The 17,187-nt window shown below is 40.7% G+C and overlaps 1 protein-coding gene across 3 annotated transcripts in view; it reads left to right on the top strand.

Annotated features, from left to right (window-relative positions):
* LOC137617195 (cilia- and flagella-associated protein 298-A) overlaps positions 1-17,187 on the top strand; it is a 144,101-nt gene that overhangs the window by 40,150 nt on the left and 86,764 nt on the right. For all 3 annotated transcript variants that reach the window (XM_068347089.1, XM_068347091.1, XM_068347090.1), the window contains exons 4-5: positions 6,508-6,604; positions 15,759-15,929. In XM_068347089.1, the coding sequence (XP_068203190.1) occupies positions 6,508-6,604; positions 15,759-15,929 (268 nt within the window). The remainder of the gene's footprint in view (positions 1-6,507; positions 6,605-15,758; positions 15,930-17,187) is intronic.

Consider the following 17,187-nt stretch of genomic DNA (forward strand, 5'->3'; position numbering starts at 1 on the left):
GCCACTACATTCCCTTAATCCCATAACCTTTTTTAACCTTTCTCTTGAATGCTTTTATTGTTGTTTTTATGGTTGTTACGGTAGGCTAAGAAGCCTTCCGCATCCTTTTGATTTGGCGGGTGGTCAATTCATTCTTGAGAAGCGCCTGGGTTAGAGGTTGTGTAGAGGTCCTTTAGTAGGGGTTGCAGCCCTATATACTTTAGCACCTTTGAGTTGATTCAGCCTCCAAGAGGAACGCTGCGCTCAGTAAGGAAGACGAACTTAAAAAAGAGGCAGAGTAACGGTTCAATTCGACTTCCTTACCAGGTACTTATTATTTCATTGTTATTTGAGATAACTGTTATATGAAATATGGGATACTTAGCTATCCTTTAATCTTGTACACTGGTTTTCACCCACCCCCCTGGGTGTGAATCAGCTCATTGATTATCGGGTAAGTTTAATATTGAAAAATGTTATTTTTATTAGTAAAATAAATTTTTGAATATACTTACCCGATAATCATGATTTAATTGACCCTCCCTTCCTCCCCATAGAGAACCAGTGGACCGAGGAAAAATTGAGGAGGTGTCAACAAGAAGTACTATAGTACCTGGCCACAGGTGGCGCTGGTAAGTACACCCCCTTCTAGTATTGTGATAGCTGGCGTATCCCTCCATAGAATTCTGTCGGGCAACGGAGTTGACAGCTACATGATTATCGGGTAAGTATATTCAAAAATTTATTTTACTAATAAAAATAACATTTTAATTATTTTGATTAAATGGTGTGTATATTTCCACATTCATTAACATTCACTGCTTAGATGAATGGGTGAAGGAATCACGGTTGGTAGTATTTGTATTCAAAGCTATACGTGTGAGTATTGGATGTCCTCAGTCCTTCTGAAGGTGGTTTGGATATTTTTGGCAAAACTATTTTCAAGAGTTGTGTCATTGTAATCCAAGGGGATCTAATCCTTGTGGTAGGACTCTTGGCATCTGGCTGGAAGCCCATCATTACAAATATAGAGGGAGGATTCTATGTTTTCGTGGTCTCAGTCCTAACAGGCAAGTTTAGCTTACACATGCCTGCAAGTCTATCTGTTTTGGTTAATCCCATGGGTAGGGTATGAAGTGCCCCATCTGGGAAGTATACTCACATTGTTGTGATGGTAGAGAATGTAAAGTTTCTCAATGTATGATACTTTCTTGTGTTCTCAGGTAGTTAAAACAAACAAACCAACAAAACCTCACCAACAAACAAATTAACATTAGAATCTAGATATACATTATTGGCAAATAACCCACCATCCTTGGTTATGCTTCCCACTGGGAGTGTTGACGACCTTTCCTGCTGTGAGTAATGAAAATTTTGTTGATGACCCAGGTACAAAATAGGACCTCTCCTTCAACAATTCTTTCCTCCGGTGTTGCATATTGGAGAAGTTTGTTCCATCTTCCAATGTTGGCAAGAGGACTATGAATATTGGAGGAATAAATGAAATTCAAATCCTATTTTGTAATGGAATTTTCCTAAATATGAATTATGGAGTTCTTTACACTTTCCTAAAACTTTTTGGGTGATTTGAGAGAATGAAATTAAAACTTGCAAAAAGCAAGGAAGATTTTGAAGCATATGTTATTTTTTTGGAGTCTTGTAAAGCAATAAGTGAATTCACAATTGTGAGAAATGGTAAAGTGTATGGACATTTTGGCAATGTGAAATTATAGAACACTCAAAATAGACTGTTCCCAAATGCTCTGACCTTTATGATGTTGATGTTAAGGAAGTTGCTCTAAGGTTCATATCCGAGCCTATTTGGCATGTCACTTCATGCAGGGAATGGTTAATAACATTCTCAATGGGCTATGAGTGCCTGGAAAAATCTTGGTATAAATCCACAAGGTAATCTGAAATTATATGGTTAAGGTTTGTTAGTTAAGACTGACACTGAAATGCAAGCAGTTTTACTTGATAATTTTGCACCATATTTCACTGATATTATAGAGAGGGTATTTCCACCCCAGATTTTTAACCATGCTAAAGAAATCATATATACGTAGTAGGGATCTTTATGAGTTCTCGGAAGAAGATATATTTAAGAGGTGCCCATCTACTATCTTTGAATTTAGAAAACTGAGAGGTACCAAAAATGCAATCTTATTGGTATTTTCTTCATCATTTCTACCAGACTACATGAAAATTGACACTTAAACATTACAATAAAGAAATCATCCATGGCTCATACAGTGTTACAAGTGTTATTCAAGTGTTATTATTTTGGCCATGCCAATATCAAATGCACCTAGTAGGAAGAAATGCTTTAACTGCTTAGAGTTCCATGACCTCTCTACAGAATGTATGGTAAAAAAATTGTTTTTTCATTTTAAGGGAGGTCATTCTCCAAACTTTTGACAATCTCCTCAATTTAAACTAGAACAAGTTATGATTTAGACAGCTAATAAGTGTATTACCTTTGGTGTAGCCAGAAAAAACTTCTTGTTAGTAAAAATGCTTAAATCTTGACTTGTTTCAGCGAAGTATCCAGTCTTTTTTATTCGAATAATATTCCAAAAAATACTTCTTTTTTTTCATAGGTGGAGATTTCCAGAATCATAATAATGCCACCTCTTCATCATCAAATCCTTCAAAATCAAAATACCTGAAGAATTCTATTCCTAAAGCTGTAGAAATACAGGGTGTGCCTATATGAATTCCCCAAAACCATTCCATTCTCTCAATGCTGCCATTATTCTTAAACCATCATGTAAACTAAAGGATTTTAATAGAGTAACCAAAAAATTAAATAGCATAACTACCCAAAATTATCAATCTTAGCTTGTTGGTGGGAGACTTAAATTCTCCCAATATTCTGATATCCTCAGATTGAGATAAAAGGAGAGATTTTATCTATAATCTGAAGCAGCAGCCTCTCAGAAGAGGCCAGGACCAAAAAGCTATCAAGATACCTCAACAGACATTTCCCATTCAAGAAGCTGGGGAAGGGTACTACCGACTTCTCCGTCCCCTTCCTTTCTTCTTTCATCCCTCCTTGCATTAGCCTAGCTAAGCACGAAAGTTTGGAACTCTGTTTGTACCTTTTTAGAGGATGAAGCAATTGGAGGTCCCATTTTAGGCTTTGGAAGTAGCCTATGCTTTTTTCAAAGTCAATCCTGATGGCATTGCAGAGACCAAAGATCTCAAGACATCCACTTTCAAAATTCCTGGTCCCTTGAAGGTATTAGCACGATAGATCAGGGAGGTTTGGCTAGCCTTCCTCCAGTTCTTTATTACTTTATGTTCTTCTAAGAAAAGAGAGACATACCCTCCAGTGCCAGAGTGTTCCCCTGTCCAACTTGTCTGGAGAATCAGATGATAACCACATCCCTCCTCTTCAAGACCCTAGCTGGCTAGATGGTTAGCTGACTTGAATGCAAAGAATGTCACAGCTTTCACACTGGATGAAACCAGCTTTCTGTGCATTGCCAATATCTCAGGATTTCACTGCATCGGACAACTGGTTGATCCAGGAATCCACTTAGTGGCTGGTCTGGAAGAGGATATCATGGCAGCAGACTCTAGGGCTGAAATGACTGCATTCCTTCCTTTGTCTCTCTACAGGTAATCCCATTGTCTCTCTACAGGTAATCCCATTGTCTCTCTACAGGTAATCCCACCATCAAAACAGAAACTGCTGAATCGACATGGAGAGGCAACGTGGTAGCACCTTAAGGTACTTAAAATATTCTTTGTTGAGAGACTGCAGTGAATTCTCTTAGGCCTGGAAGTCTTGGAATTCACCTTGTCCAATGCCATCTGGGCCCTTCTGACCCTGGTAACTCCAGTGAGGTCTTTGAACCTAGAGGGTGGCCAAATCACTGATCAATAACCATGTATCCCACTGTGATAGGAGCTATAGTAGCCCTCAAATTAAAATTTTGACAGGGAACACTCAGTCTCTTTGCTCTCCATCTCCTCTGTTGCTGGACCTAAGCTATTTATCAGTGGAGTTTTGCAAAAGTGAGACTCATTCCTCCCAAAGAAGACAGTGTCAACAATCATCTCAGATGACTGTTTTGTCCTCAATGAACAAACACGATCTGGATGGAGAATGGAACGGTGAGTGTGCTCTGAAGATTTTTTTTTTCATCCTGCCCATCAAGCCAGACACTGACTTGCGTAAAAAATCCTGAAAGGTAGAAGGGTGCCTGATCATGGATCTGTTTCCTAATTGCAAACAGAGCTGCCTTTGGCACTCGACCCTCCTTCAGAGACTGAGGATGTAGACAATGCTTTAGTGTCTGTTGTGTGTTGGCGAATGCAGTATTGGGCAGCTCATAAAAACCGATCACTAGGAGGTGAACAATCTGGTCATAGATTGCTTGTATGCAATTGAAAATCTTGGTGCTTGTAAAAAGGCTGAGAGCAGTCTAGGTGGTTAGAGGTTATTGTTCTTGGTTATATATGTGTCTGGTAACTTCTTGGCTAATGAACTGGCCACTCGGGGAAAGTATAGATGACAGGTAATCTCATTCACATCCCTGTAAGTATGTGATAGTGTATATAGTGACATGGGAGTCACAATGAGACAATCACAAAGTAACCAATGACTAGTCACGCGGTGACTGATCACAATACTGATTTTGTAGGGATTGATCATGAGGAGATTGAGGATCATATTCTCATCTCTCTTAAAAGCAAAGAAACCACTTGTTGGTTCCAGAGAAGGGGGTCATTTTTTATTCTGACTGACAGTGTGTGTTCTTGGTCTGGTGCAAAACTGCTTACCGGGACACCTTCCCTGTTTTTGTTGGTTCTCGAAACTCTCACTCTCATATGAGTAGAGAGATTTTCAGAGCTTCATGAGACTCTGCAATCGGACTAACATGAAAAAAGGGCAAGAAAATAGGAGCTCTTCATTCGATTTCGAATGCACTTGCTTGGTCTGGTAGGAATCCAACCACTGATGAAACAAGAGTGGTTAACAACTCATATGCAGCTTTTCCTGGAAGCAACTGCATAACCTTTTACTTTTCATTTCATTTATCCATGATTACTTGGACACAACTGCATGTCTAGACACTTATCCAATCATTTTGGAAAGAGAAAAAAAAAATATTAAAACTGCCAAAGTTTGGGAGGGAGTCAAAGTTCATTCATATTGTTTATAGCCAAAATCAAAAGTGATAGTGTTGCTGACTAATGAGTGGATGGTGCTTTTCAGGCACCCGCCGGTAGTTATAGCTACCTTGTTAGATTTTAACAGTAGTTCCAGCTTTGCTTGTACTGTATTCATGTATGAATAAGCAGCAGTTACTGTTGACTCTTAGCTTTTAGCGATAAGTTTCGACTTAACTCTTCAGGTCTGAATGTTCTTGAACATAGGGAAGTAAAGGTGTGGTATAGTCTTTGACAAGACAGTTTCTTTAATATGGCTGTTGGGAAAAGATCTTTCTTGATATTCTCAACAGATAAAGAAGTCTTTGTCATAATTTTTTTTTTTTTTTTTGTATCAGAACACTTTGGATAGAGGAGTAATCCTAGCTGGTTACATGGAACCTGACTCTAGTTAAGGTTCTTGAGGCAACACAGTAGGGATATACTTTTGTTTCAGCTTCTTTTTATTTGGAGAAAGTGTGAAATACACAACTGTGTAGGACCATATATTTTGTTTTAGCAGTAGGGATGGCTTGAAATTATAATTGTAATGAAAGAGTTTAGTACTGCAGTACTTATTGGGGTAAGCTTTTCTTGAGAGGAAGTGCTTTATTTAGAGATGTAGTGCTGCTGTTACTTTTCAGTATTTAGAAGAACAAGCCATGTTCTTTTCATTCCAGACCCTATGTCTTGTAGTGATAATAAGATAGGTTTCTTATCTGTTGATTGCATGGAAAAATCATTTGGGATCATTATTTTAATTTGTTTTTGAGAGTTGTTTACTCTTCAGTTTTGGTCAGAAGAAAAAAGTGTCTTCTTAGATAGTTGTTAGGTCTTTGCTTCATTGTTGTGGAAAGCATTTTCTTTTCTATTCCTAAATCAAGATCTTGTTTATATGCTTATTGGTCTTTACCTTCATAGCCCCCTCAATGCCAAATTGAGATTCAATTCTTGGGATGATAATTACAACAAACTCCCATTTCTGTTATTGTAACAGTCAGCAGTTAATTTTGGGAAGGGGTCATTAAAGTAAACCTAATTTAAGAATAGAAAATATCTATTGTAATACTTTAAATTTATGAAAGAGCCTTAAAATTTTAAATGGTGCTGTATTTCCTATTATTTAGTCTTGCTACCAACTATAAAGGATTGGTATATTTCCCTTTGAGGGAGCTAAGGAGAATCAGTTCATGTACTAACAAATTATCCACTCCTTCTTGGGGTGTCTACCACATCAGGTCAAGATCTTGTTTTTCTTTTGTTATAGTGAAGCTTCTCAAACTTCTTTGAAGGAATAACAATGAATTTTTGGCAAGTATTGAGATAGGTATTTCTATTCTAAAAATTATATTGATCATTGTCTTCCAGGGATGTGTGTGGTAAGCGTAATGGATGTCAGCCTATGGAAAACATGCTTAAAATTCTACGAAAAGCAATTGAAGAAGCTAAGGGCATTGTGTCCAAGGTATGAAAAATATTCTGAAAAAGTTTTGCATAATTGTCATAAGCTTATAATCATTGTATCTGTAATCTTCATCTGTTCCAGTGCAAAATACAAACCTTCCGCTCTTTACTTAGGAGTATTATTTCGGTGAGAAGCGGAAACCAGCCAACAAACTTTTTGTCAGGGTGCAACTACCCACCACTAGTTAGTGGAGGGGGGAGCGGGGTAGGTCAACCCTCCCGCTCACACCAACACTAGCGACTAACCGCCACTTTTTATTTGGGCTCGGTTGTGTAAAGACGTAGTCTCTCTCCCAACAACACCCTTTTTTGGGCTCGGGCCATTTCGTCCTGATGGAAGGGTTCCTTTAGGTAGCCCTCTAAGGGATATTTGCTACAGTAATACTCCCAGAGAAATAAACCGAAGGTCTCCAGGATTCTAACTCCTGGCATGAGTATCCAATTAAAGATATCGCATAATATCGGGACGTATTTTTAGATACGACATAGCAATCTTCACCCTGAATAGATTAAACTCTTTGATGTAAGGGGGAAGAGTGGCCAAAGAAGGGGGTGCCGATCTAGGTACCCGGTGGACCTCCTTCCCTATTACTATTACGATGCCATTCCTTTTCTTGTCGTTAAGCAAAATATCATGCATGAATGTTATACTGGTTGGATTTGTTTCAGATAGTGTTTAATAAACACCCTATGGCCAGACCAACCTATAAAACTCTGGAAGTCATGAAATTGCATATTAGCAACGAATGCTAGTGAAAAAGCAATTTTCAATATTAAACTTACCCGATGATCATATAGCTGCATCCCTGCTGCTCGACAGAAAAAACCTACGGGCGGAATACGCCAGCGATCGCTATACAGGTGGGGGTGTACATCAAAAGCGCCATCTGTCAAGTAGGTACTCAAGTACTCGATGTCAACAAAGAACCAATTTTTCCTCTGTCGTGCCAATGGCAGGACCTACTAAATACGCCGTCCCTAACTGGATTTGTTTTCACAACGATTTGGTGAAGTACACTATTCCAGTTTTGAGCTTTCGCTATGCAGGGGTTTTATCATTTCAAAACTTGAATTCGTTTTCGATAGATTTAATTATGGTGACGAAGAGAGTATGGACTCTTTCACTTTTAAATGGCCGACCCTTCCCTTAGACGGAAGTGTGTTTAGGTTTTTGGTAATTTTGCTTAACACGTTATAGATCCATTTATTTATATCTCTCCGCCTTTTTAGGCCTCTTCGGTTAACTTTCCAATTATTATAACAAATAAAGTTTTATGTTTGTTTATTTGCGACCTTTCCTAATAGTAGGCGGTCCTAACTTGGAACCGAAGTTAATTAACATTGAGCCCGTTTTATCGTATTTAACCTTTAAAGAATTTAATACTTTTTTAATTTTAATGTTTTATGGAAGAATTTCTTTGATAGTCTCGTACTGTTTTCAAAGATGAACTAACGTTTAGTTTTTAGTCTCCGCAGTTGTTGACGTTCAGAACGTTCAACTTGCGCTCTATCGTTACGATAGAGAGAGAGTGTTTCACGGTTTCACTTTGCAGTAAGAGTGAACCGATTCTAGCGTTTCGTTCATTCTTTCTTAGTTTAAAGAGTTTAAATTCTGAATAAAGGAACTTTTTATTTGGGAAACCTTTCAGTTTTTTCCTTTAGCAAATAACATGTTTTAACGATATATAATTGGGCTCTTCTCTCAGGTGCTAATTCAAGAGAGAAGAGAGAGAGAGATAGAGACGGAGGGAGAGAGAGGAGAATAAACGTTTCGTTCAAGCGGGTAACGTTGTTCTCGTTTTTTCTCTCTTCTCCCTAGTCGCTGTAGGGGAAGAAGGTAAAACGTTTCTAGGGTTTTATTCTTGTTCCCAGGCCTTATGCGGTGAGAGATTGTAAACGTAGTTTATTTGATCTAGTGTTTAGTCTCTTTTCCAGCCACTGAATTCTTTATCTTTATTTATGTTTTTCTGTTCCATTGTAAACTGTTTTCGCAATGACTACCTTTTAATGAAGGATAGGATTGCGTGTTTCAGGTAGAAATCAGTTAAAGTTTCGATTTCAGTGAAATAAGTGCAAACAGAAAATCAAAAGTGATAAAGTGATATGCGCAAAGTGTTACAGTGTTGCGTCCGAGGGTTCGTCTGTTCGTGCCAGTTGTTCACCTAGTCCGGGACCTCTTACAAGCTCCCAAGCCCAGGGGAGAAGTAATGTCGAACGACTTATGGGTTCCACAGGCCTTGATCGACGAACAGACGTTTTTCCCTCCGTGGTTTCGGGCGTATCTACACACGTTTGCCGACGTGATCGCCCCACCCACACAAAGACGAAAGAGCCCATTTATTCCTCGTCTGCGGAAGAGGTTTCTCGTAAGAAACCATGGACCAAATCTTGCAGCTTTTAAGTGCAAGTCGGTCCCTTCCGCGCAAGTCCAACGGCCTAGGTGTAGCCACTGGGTCAGTTCGGACTCGCTGCAGTCATCCGACGACTGCACACCTCCCAAGAGAGGCAAGGTGGTACCGCAGCAGGCAGTAACTCCGTCTGTTGCCACACCAGCTGTTTTAGACCCTCAGTCACGACGGACAGTAGCTCCGTCTGTTGCCGTTTTTTGTAGACCCTAAGTGGTCTTTACTGCAGTCTATGCAGACTCAGTTAGCTGCGGTTATGCAGGAGTTTCGTGCGGAGAAGGTTGACACTGCTCTCGTTAGCCTACAACCTGCCACTGTTGTGCACCCAGCTCACGCTGAGGCTGCCTGCTCCCACACTCTGGCTGCGGAGAGCTCCACCTCCGATGCGCAATCGACCCTGCCAGACGCATGTTAACGTTACCCGACGTGCGGCTCCCTCCGTTAACATGCGTGAGCTACCGCATCAGCAGTGGGAAGGTGGAGTCAAGCTGCCGTGTTTTGACGCGATGCGTTAGTTTCCGCAACCCACGGCAGTCCCCACCACGCACCACCACTCCGCTTTGGTTGTTGTCTGCTCCCACACTCCGACTGCGGAGAAGGTTGACGATGCACCCGTTTGCCTACAACCTGCCACGGTTGTGCGCCCAGCATGGCTGCCTGCTCCCACACTCTTGTTGTGAGAGCTCCTCCACCCATGCGCTGTCGACCCTGCCAGACGCATGCTGACTCCCACAGACACACGGAGCACTCCGTTGCCGTGCGTGAGCTACCACAAGCTGCCGTGTTTTGACACGGTGTGTCAGCCTCCGCTACCCACTGTGGTTACCGCCACTCGCCCGCAGCAGACTAGTCAGTCAGGAGTTGAGGCTTCTCCACACAGCTTTGGTTGTTGCCAGCTCACAGACTGTCAAGCAGTTACATGACGTTGCCTTCTGGTCTGCTACTAATGCACCAGTGCTGTATGTCCTCACGCACCTGTTGTGGTTGACAGTTCAGTTTTTGACAGTTCACAGACTGTCAAGCAGTTACATAACGTTGCCTTCTGGTCTGCTGCTAATGCACCAGTGCTGTATGTCCTCACGCACCTGTTGTGGTTGACAGTTCAGTTTTTGACAGTTCACAGACTGTCAAGCAGTTACATAAACGTTGCCTTCTGGTCTGCTGCCTTTGCACCAGTGAGACCCTCACTGAGATAACCTAGCTTTTCTCGGACATGGTTCCTGTAGATGAGAAAGTGCTGTTCTCCCTCCTTCTGATATTCCTTTGAGGACTCTGTCATTTGGAGAGGAGCCTTAAGCTGCTTAGCCTCCTATGGACTTTAATTAAAGCATAACAAGGCTTCCAAGGATGGTAAATGGTTCCGCTTCAGTCGCTAACCCCGTCTGTTGCCACACCTGCTCCCATAGACCCTAATGGGCTTTGTTGCAAGACATGCAGTCCAAGCTTGTGTCCTTTTTTACGGAGAAGAACCTTCTAGCCAACAACCTTCCTACCGGTTGGTTGTATGCCCTGTTGACGCTGAGGTATCCTACTCACGTCCGCCAGTTGAGATGGTTCCTCCACCGGTGCGATCCAGTGTGGGTTGCCAGTCGCACGTTGACGTTAAGCGACTCTCGGAGGTGGTTGTGGACGTTCAGTGTGTCACTTGGAAGACGTTCAACAACCAGCAGAGATGACTTGTTGTGACGCAGTGAGGCAACCCCAGCAACCCTGTAGGGGGTTGACTGCACAACCCAGACAGTCTACACAGTTTCGGGTTGACGCTGTACTTCCTCGCGTCCCCATGGTTGACAGTTCACAGACTGTGCAGCAGTACCATGATCTTGTGTCCGGCTCCGTCACGCATCCACCAGTGCGACCGGATTCAGCGAGTCAGACGTTGCCCACTCCGTTGCCGTTTCCTCATCAGTTTCGGATGAGGAACCCTCTGATGAGGACATTGCTGAACAAGACGATCAACCCCCAGCCCTGCTATCCATCCAGAAGATGCTGAAGAAGGAACACTGCCCTGTCAGGCTGTGGATGAGTCTGGTTAGGACACTGTCATCCGTGGTTCAATTTGTGTCACTTGGAAGACTACACCTCCGTCCTCTTCTGTATCATCTAGCTTTTCACTGGAAAAGGACTAGACGCTAGAAGCGGTCTCGATCCCGGTTTCCGGAAAGATAAGTCTGGTCTGACTTGGTGAAAGGACTTTATCAACCTTTGATAGGGTCTTCCCCTGACTGTTCAGACTCCCAACCACGTTCTCTTCTCGGACGCATCGGACGTAGGCTGGGGTGCGACATTAGGCGGTTGGGAATGCTCGGGATTATGGAACTCGAGTCAAAGGACAATGCATTTCAACTGCAAGAAGCTTCTGGCAGTTCGTCTGACCTGGAAAAGCTTCAGGTCTCTCCTTCAAGGCAAAAGGAGGTGAACACGGTCAACACCCTGCTTTGACGTACATCTCCAAGCAAGGAGGGACCTACTCTCTGACATGGTACGAGTTCGCAAGAGACCTCCTCTCCTGTTCAACAGGTCTAGACTTTTCACTAGTAACGAGGTTCATCCAAGGCAACTTGAATGTCATAGCAGATTGTCTCAGTAGGAAGGGACAAATAATTCCAACATTTTGGACCCTCCACAAGGATGTATGCAAGAGACTTTGGGCCACCTGGGGCCAGCCAACCATAGATCTCTTCGCAACTTCGATGACCTAGAGGCTCCCAATACTTTGCTCACCTATCCCGGACCCAGCAGTAGTTCATATAGATGCCTTTCTACTAGATTGGTCACATCTAGATCTATATGCATTCCCTCCGTTCTAGATTGTCAACAAGGTACTGCAGAAGTTCGCCTCTCACGAAGGGACAAAGTTGACGCTAGTTGCTTCCCTCTGGCCCGCGAGAGAATAACTCACCGAGGTACTTCGATGGCTAGTAGACGTTCCCAGAACACTTCCCCTAAGGGTGGACCTGCTACGTCTGCCACGCGTAAAGAAGGTACTCCAAGGCCTCCACGCTCTTCGTCTGACTGCCTTCAGATTATCGAAAGACTCTCGAGAACTAGAGATTTTTTGAAGGAGGCAACCAGAGCGATTGCTAGAGCAAGGAGAACATCCACCCTTAGAGTCTACCAATCGAAGTGGGAAATCTTCCGAAACTGGTGCAAGTCAGTATCCGTATCCTCGACCAGTACCTCTGTAACTCAAATAGCTGACTTCCTCTTATATCTGAGGAAAGAACGATCTCTTTCAGCTCCCACTATCAAGGGTTACAGAAGCATGTTGGCATCAGTCTTCCGTCACAGAGGCTTAGATCTTTCCAACAATAAAGATCTACAGGACCTCCTTAAGTCTTTTGAGACCACGAAGGAGCGTCGTTTGGTTACACCTGGTTGGAATTTAGACGTGGTTCTAAGATTCCTTATGTCAGACAGGTTTGAACCACTTCAATCAGCCTCCCTGAAAGATCTCACCTTTAAGACTCTTTTCCTGATTTGCTTAACCACAGCTAAAGAGTCAGGGAGATTCATGCCTTCAGCAGGAACATCGGATTCTCATCCGAAACGGCTACATGTTCTACAACTTGGTTTTCTAGCCAAACACGAGCTGCCTTCTCGGCCTTGACCAATATCGTTCGATATTCCAAACTTATCGTATGGTTGGAAATGAACTAGAAAGAGTATTATGTCCTGTAAGAGCTCTTAAGTTCTATTTAAAAACCTTTACGAGGCCCGTCTGAAGCTTTATGGTGTTCAGTTAAGAATCCATCTTTGCCTATGTCAGAGAATTCTTTATCCTATTTTATCAGACTGTTAATACGAGAAGCTCATTCCCTTCTGAATGAGGAAGACCAAGCTTGGCTGAAGGTAAGGATACACGAAGTTAGAGCTGTCACAACTTTCGTGGCCTTTGAACAAAATAGATCTCTGCAAAGTATATTCGACGCAACCTATTGGAAAAGCAAATCAGTGTTCGCGTCTTTTATCTTAAGAATGTCCAGTCTCTTTACGAGAACTGCTACACTCTGGGACCATTCGTAGCAACGAGTGCAGTAGTGGTGGGGGCTCCACCACTACAATTCCCTAATTCCAGAACCTTTTTAATCTTTCTCTTGAAGTATTTTTGGGTTGTCCGGAAGGCTAAGAAGCCTTTCGCATCCTACTTGATTTGGCGGGTGGTCAAAATCATTTCTTGAGAAGCGCCTAGATTAGAGGTTTTGATGAGGACCTTTAGTATGGGTTGCAACCCTTCATACTTCAGCTCCTAGGAGTCGCTCAGCATCCTATGAGGATCGCGAGGCTCAGTAAGGAAGACGTACTTAAAAAGGCAGAGTAGTTGTTCAAGTCTTCTTCCTTACCAGGTACTTATTTATTTTATGCTTGTTATTTTGAATAACTGCTAAAATGAAATACGGAATACTTAGCTCATAATAATGTCAACATGTAATGCTGGTCTCTACCCACCCCCCTGGGTGTGAATCAGCTATATGATCATCGGGTAAGTTTAATATTGAAAAATGTTATTTTCCTTAGTAAAATAAATTTTTGAATATACTTACCCGATGATCATAAATTAAAGGACCCACCCTTCCTCCCCAATAGAGACCCAGTGGACAGAGGAGAAAATTGGTTCTTTGTTGACATCGAGTATTTGAGTACCTACTTGACAGATGGCGCTTTTGATGTACACCCCCACCTGTATAGCGATCGCTGGCGTATTCCGCCCGTAGGTTTTTTCTGTCGAGCAGCAGGGATGCAGCTATATGATCATCGGGTAAGTATATTCAAAAATTTATTTTACTAAGGAAAATAACATTTTAACTCAATTTTGGGTTTTAGTGATGGAGACAGGATCAACATATTTAATTTAGGGAGGTCATCAATATACAGATAGTCCCTGTTGAAAGGGACTTCTTTGTCTGGTTATTTTGAAACAAAATACCTTCTGAAGACATGGATCTCTGTAAATATGATTCCAAGGACGACAAAATAGAGGTTACCATCTCCTGATTCAATAGGCAATTTGTAAAGTGGATCTTGTCTGTGAAGATGCTTTTTGTTTTTGGCTAGAAAAGGGAGTCCTGGAGTCAGGATTAGAAGGTGCCCCCAGAATTCTTGTACAGTAATGTACTCTTGTCCCCTCTGAAAGGCTGCCAATGTACTGACCCTTAAAAATGTGTCTTTTGCTAAAGTTCTTTAAGGAGGATGGGGAAATTATTTAACTTAGCTATAAACTCAAGTACCCTATCTAGAAACCAAAAAAAACCACAGGAATGGTTGGAGATGGTCTATGTAAAGCATAAGTCTAGGTGATCTTATGGAACATGTCCAATTCTAGATCCACATCAAAGGCACTCTTGAGAGGTTTTGTTAAACTTAATATATATGAAAATATAGTTGATGACTGGAACTTCCTTTTCTCAAATAAGTGGACGAAAAGGGAAGCCAAGAAGTCCATGGCTATCACACAAGGTAACAGACTCCTTAGGAAAGTTATCCAGTTGTGAGCTGAGAAATCTTTCTTGAAAATACTGGAGACTAAATCCAAATGGGAAGGTTCTGAGTCAGAAAGTATGAAGCGAAGATGATCTGACTTCCTGCTTTCTGATACAGCTGTGCAGACTGAAGTGAATGTAGTCTTGGTTTCAGATGCTGAAGCAGTGGATACCATGGGCTGTTTGGCCAAAGTAGAGCTATTAGCACTGCTATCCTTGAACAATCCTAAAGGATATTCAAAGCCTTAAAATTTAAAATCGTTGAAGGAAACAGATTGATGACTGTTAATATATTTGTTTGATATACCTTTATTTTTCTCAGTGAAAAAGTTTGTGATTCTATTGATTATACTTTATAAGATCTAGTTTTAAAAGGTGGAGAGTTACTATAGATTTGGAATCCAACCGGCAAACTGAAGGGATTACGAGCTTACTTTTGGTTAGGATTGCCTACTTTTTAACATAAGCTGTAGTGTTTGATAAATATTTTAAACTAGATCTTTACTTTCCCATTTATTTCCTTCACTATCTCACCTACAATAAAGTATGTGAATCAACAAAAAGAAAACCAGGAGTTTCATGAAAATAAGATTTTTAATGACAAAATTTTTATTATTTTTATTTGCGCCTGATGTTCATATACATGTCCTCCTCCTCCTCACTGATCAGTAATGTCAAGAGACTAAAGATTGGGTTTTCAACTTCAAGATTTGTAAAGTAGGAAGTAATAGGTTGTATCATTGACTAATTTGTTGCCAGAGGGGAAAACATTTTGCATGGGGATAGAACAGGAAATGTTTATTTTTTAGGATAGGCGTCGACACACTTTTGAGCAGAAAAAATATGAACATCAGGTGGGTAAAAAAGTTATAAATTTCATTAATTTTATTATCAGAATTCTATTTGTTTCATTACCTGTTGCAAGTTTTTTTTAACTTAAATAATAAGAGTATGCTGCTCACATAAAGTAATATTCATACTTATAATTTGATTTTTAGGCCTTCATTATGGCAGTGTGTTAATGATCCAATATATGCCCCGAATTTTATTTTATTTTGAGATGCCTTCTCCTAATCTTACTAATTAGAGCTGTTATGTAATATCTGGTCATGGAACCTTAGGTATGATGTACAGTATGAGTCAGAGCATACCCTAGCACTGGAATACAGTACTCAACAGTGAACATTAATTTTTTTTTTTTTAAAGAATTATCCCATATGTAAAGTTAGCAATATATACACAAGTTTTTAATGATTTTAATATTTTTCAGGAACAAGTGAAAAGTAATACAAATCTTACCGAGCAGCACATTTATGACGCACTAGATATATTGAAAGGAACCATCATGATAGTGTATCCACAGAATTTGCCACCACATGACCCTATTCGCAAAGAACTGGAAAATCGAGAAGCTTTGGAAGGTACAGATTCGAATAAAAGGGTAAGTTTCTCTATGATTTTATGTTTATGTTAGATAATATTTTGCCACTAAATTAATCAGTTTTTAAGGAAATAACAACTCTGCCCAGATTAGTCAGTTTTTAAGGAAATAACAACTCGGCCCAGATTAGTCAGTTTTTAAGGAAATAACAACTCGGCCCAGATTAGTCAGTTTTTAAGGAAATTACAACTCGGCCCAAATTAGTCAATTTTTAAGGAAATAACAACTCTGCCCTGCCTAGATTAGTCAGTTTTTAAGGAAATAACAACTCGGCCCAGATTAGTCAGTTTTTAAGGAAATAACAACTCTGCCCTGCCTAGATTAGTCAGTTTTTAAGGAAATAACAACTCTGCCCAGATTAGTCAGTTTTTAAGGGAATAACAACTCGGCCCAGATTAGTCAGTTTTTAAGGAAATAACAACTCGGCCCAGATTAGTCAGTTTTTAAGGAAATAACAACTCGGCCCAGATTAGTCAGTTTTTAAGGAAATAACAACTCGGCCCAGATTAGTCAGTTTTTAAGGAAATAACAACTCTGCCCAGATTAGTCAGTTTTTAAGGAAATAACAACTCTGCCCTGCCTAGATTAGTCAGTTTTTAAGGAAATAACAACTCTGCCCAGATTAGTCAGTTTTTAAGGAAATAACAACTCGGCCCAGATTAGTCAGTTTTTAAGGAAATAACAACTCGGCCCAGATTAGTCAGTTTTAAAGGAAATAACAACTCGGCCCAGATTAGTCAGTTTTTAAGGAAATAACAACTCTGCCCTGCCTAGATTAGTCATTTTTAAGGAAATAACAACTCGGCCCAGATTAGTCAGTTTTTAAGGAAATAACAACTCTGCCCTGCCTAGATTAGTCAGTTTTTAAGGAAATAACAACTCGGCCCAGATTAGTCAGTTTTTAAGGAAATAACAAATCTGCCCAGATTAGTCAGTTTTTAAGGAAATAACAACTCGGCCCAGATTAGTCAGTTTTTAAGGAAATAACAACTCTGTCCTGCCTAGATTAGTCAGTTTTTAAGGAAATAACAACTCGGCCCAGATTAGTCAGTTTTTAAGGAAATAACAACTCTGCCCTGCCTAGATTAGTCATTTTTTAAGGAAATAACAACTCGGCCCAGATAAGTCAGTTTTTAAGGAAATAACAATTCTGCCCAGATTAGTCAATTTTTAAGGAAATAACAACTCTGCCCGGCCTAGATTAGTCAGTTTTTAAGGAAATAACAACTCGGCCCAGATTAGTCAGTTTTTAAGGAAA

Source organism: Palaemon carinicauda, chromosome 23, assembly GCF_036898095.1.
Source record: "Palaemon carinicauda isolate YSFRI2023 chromosome 23, ASM3689809v2, whole genome shotgun sequence".
Taxonomy (NCBI): Eukaryota; Metazoa; Arthropoda; class Malacostraca; order Decapoda; family Palaemonidae; genus Palaemon; species Palaemon carinicauda.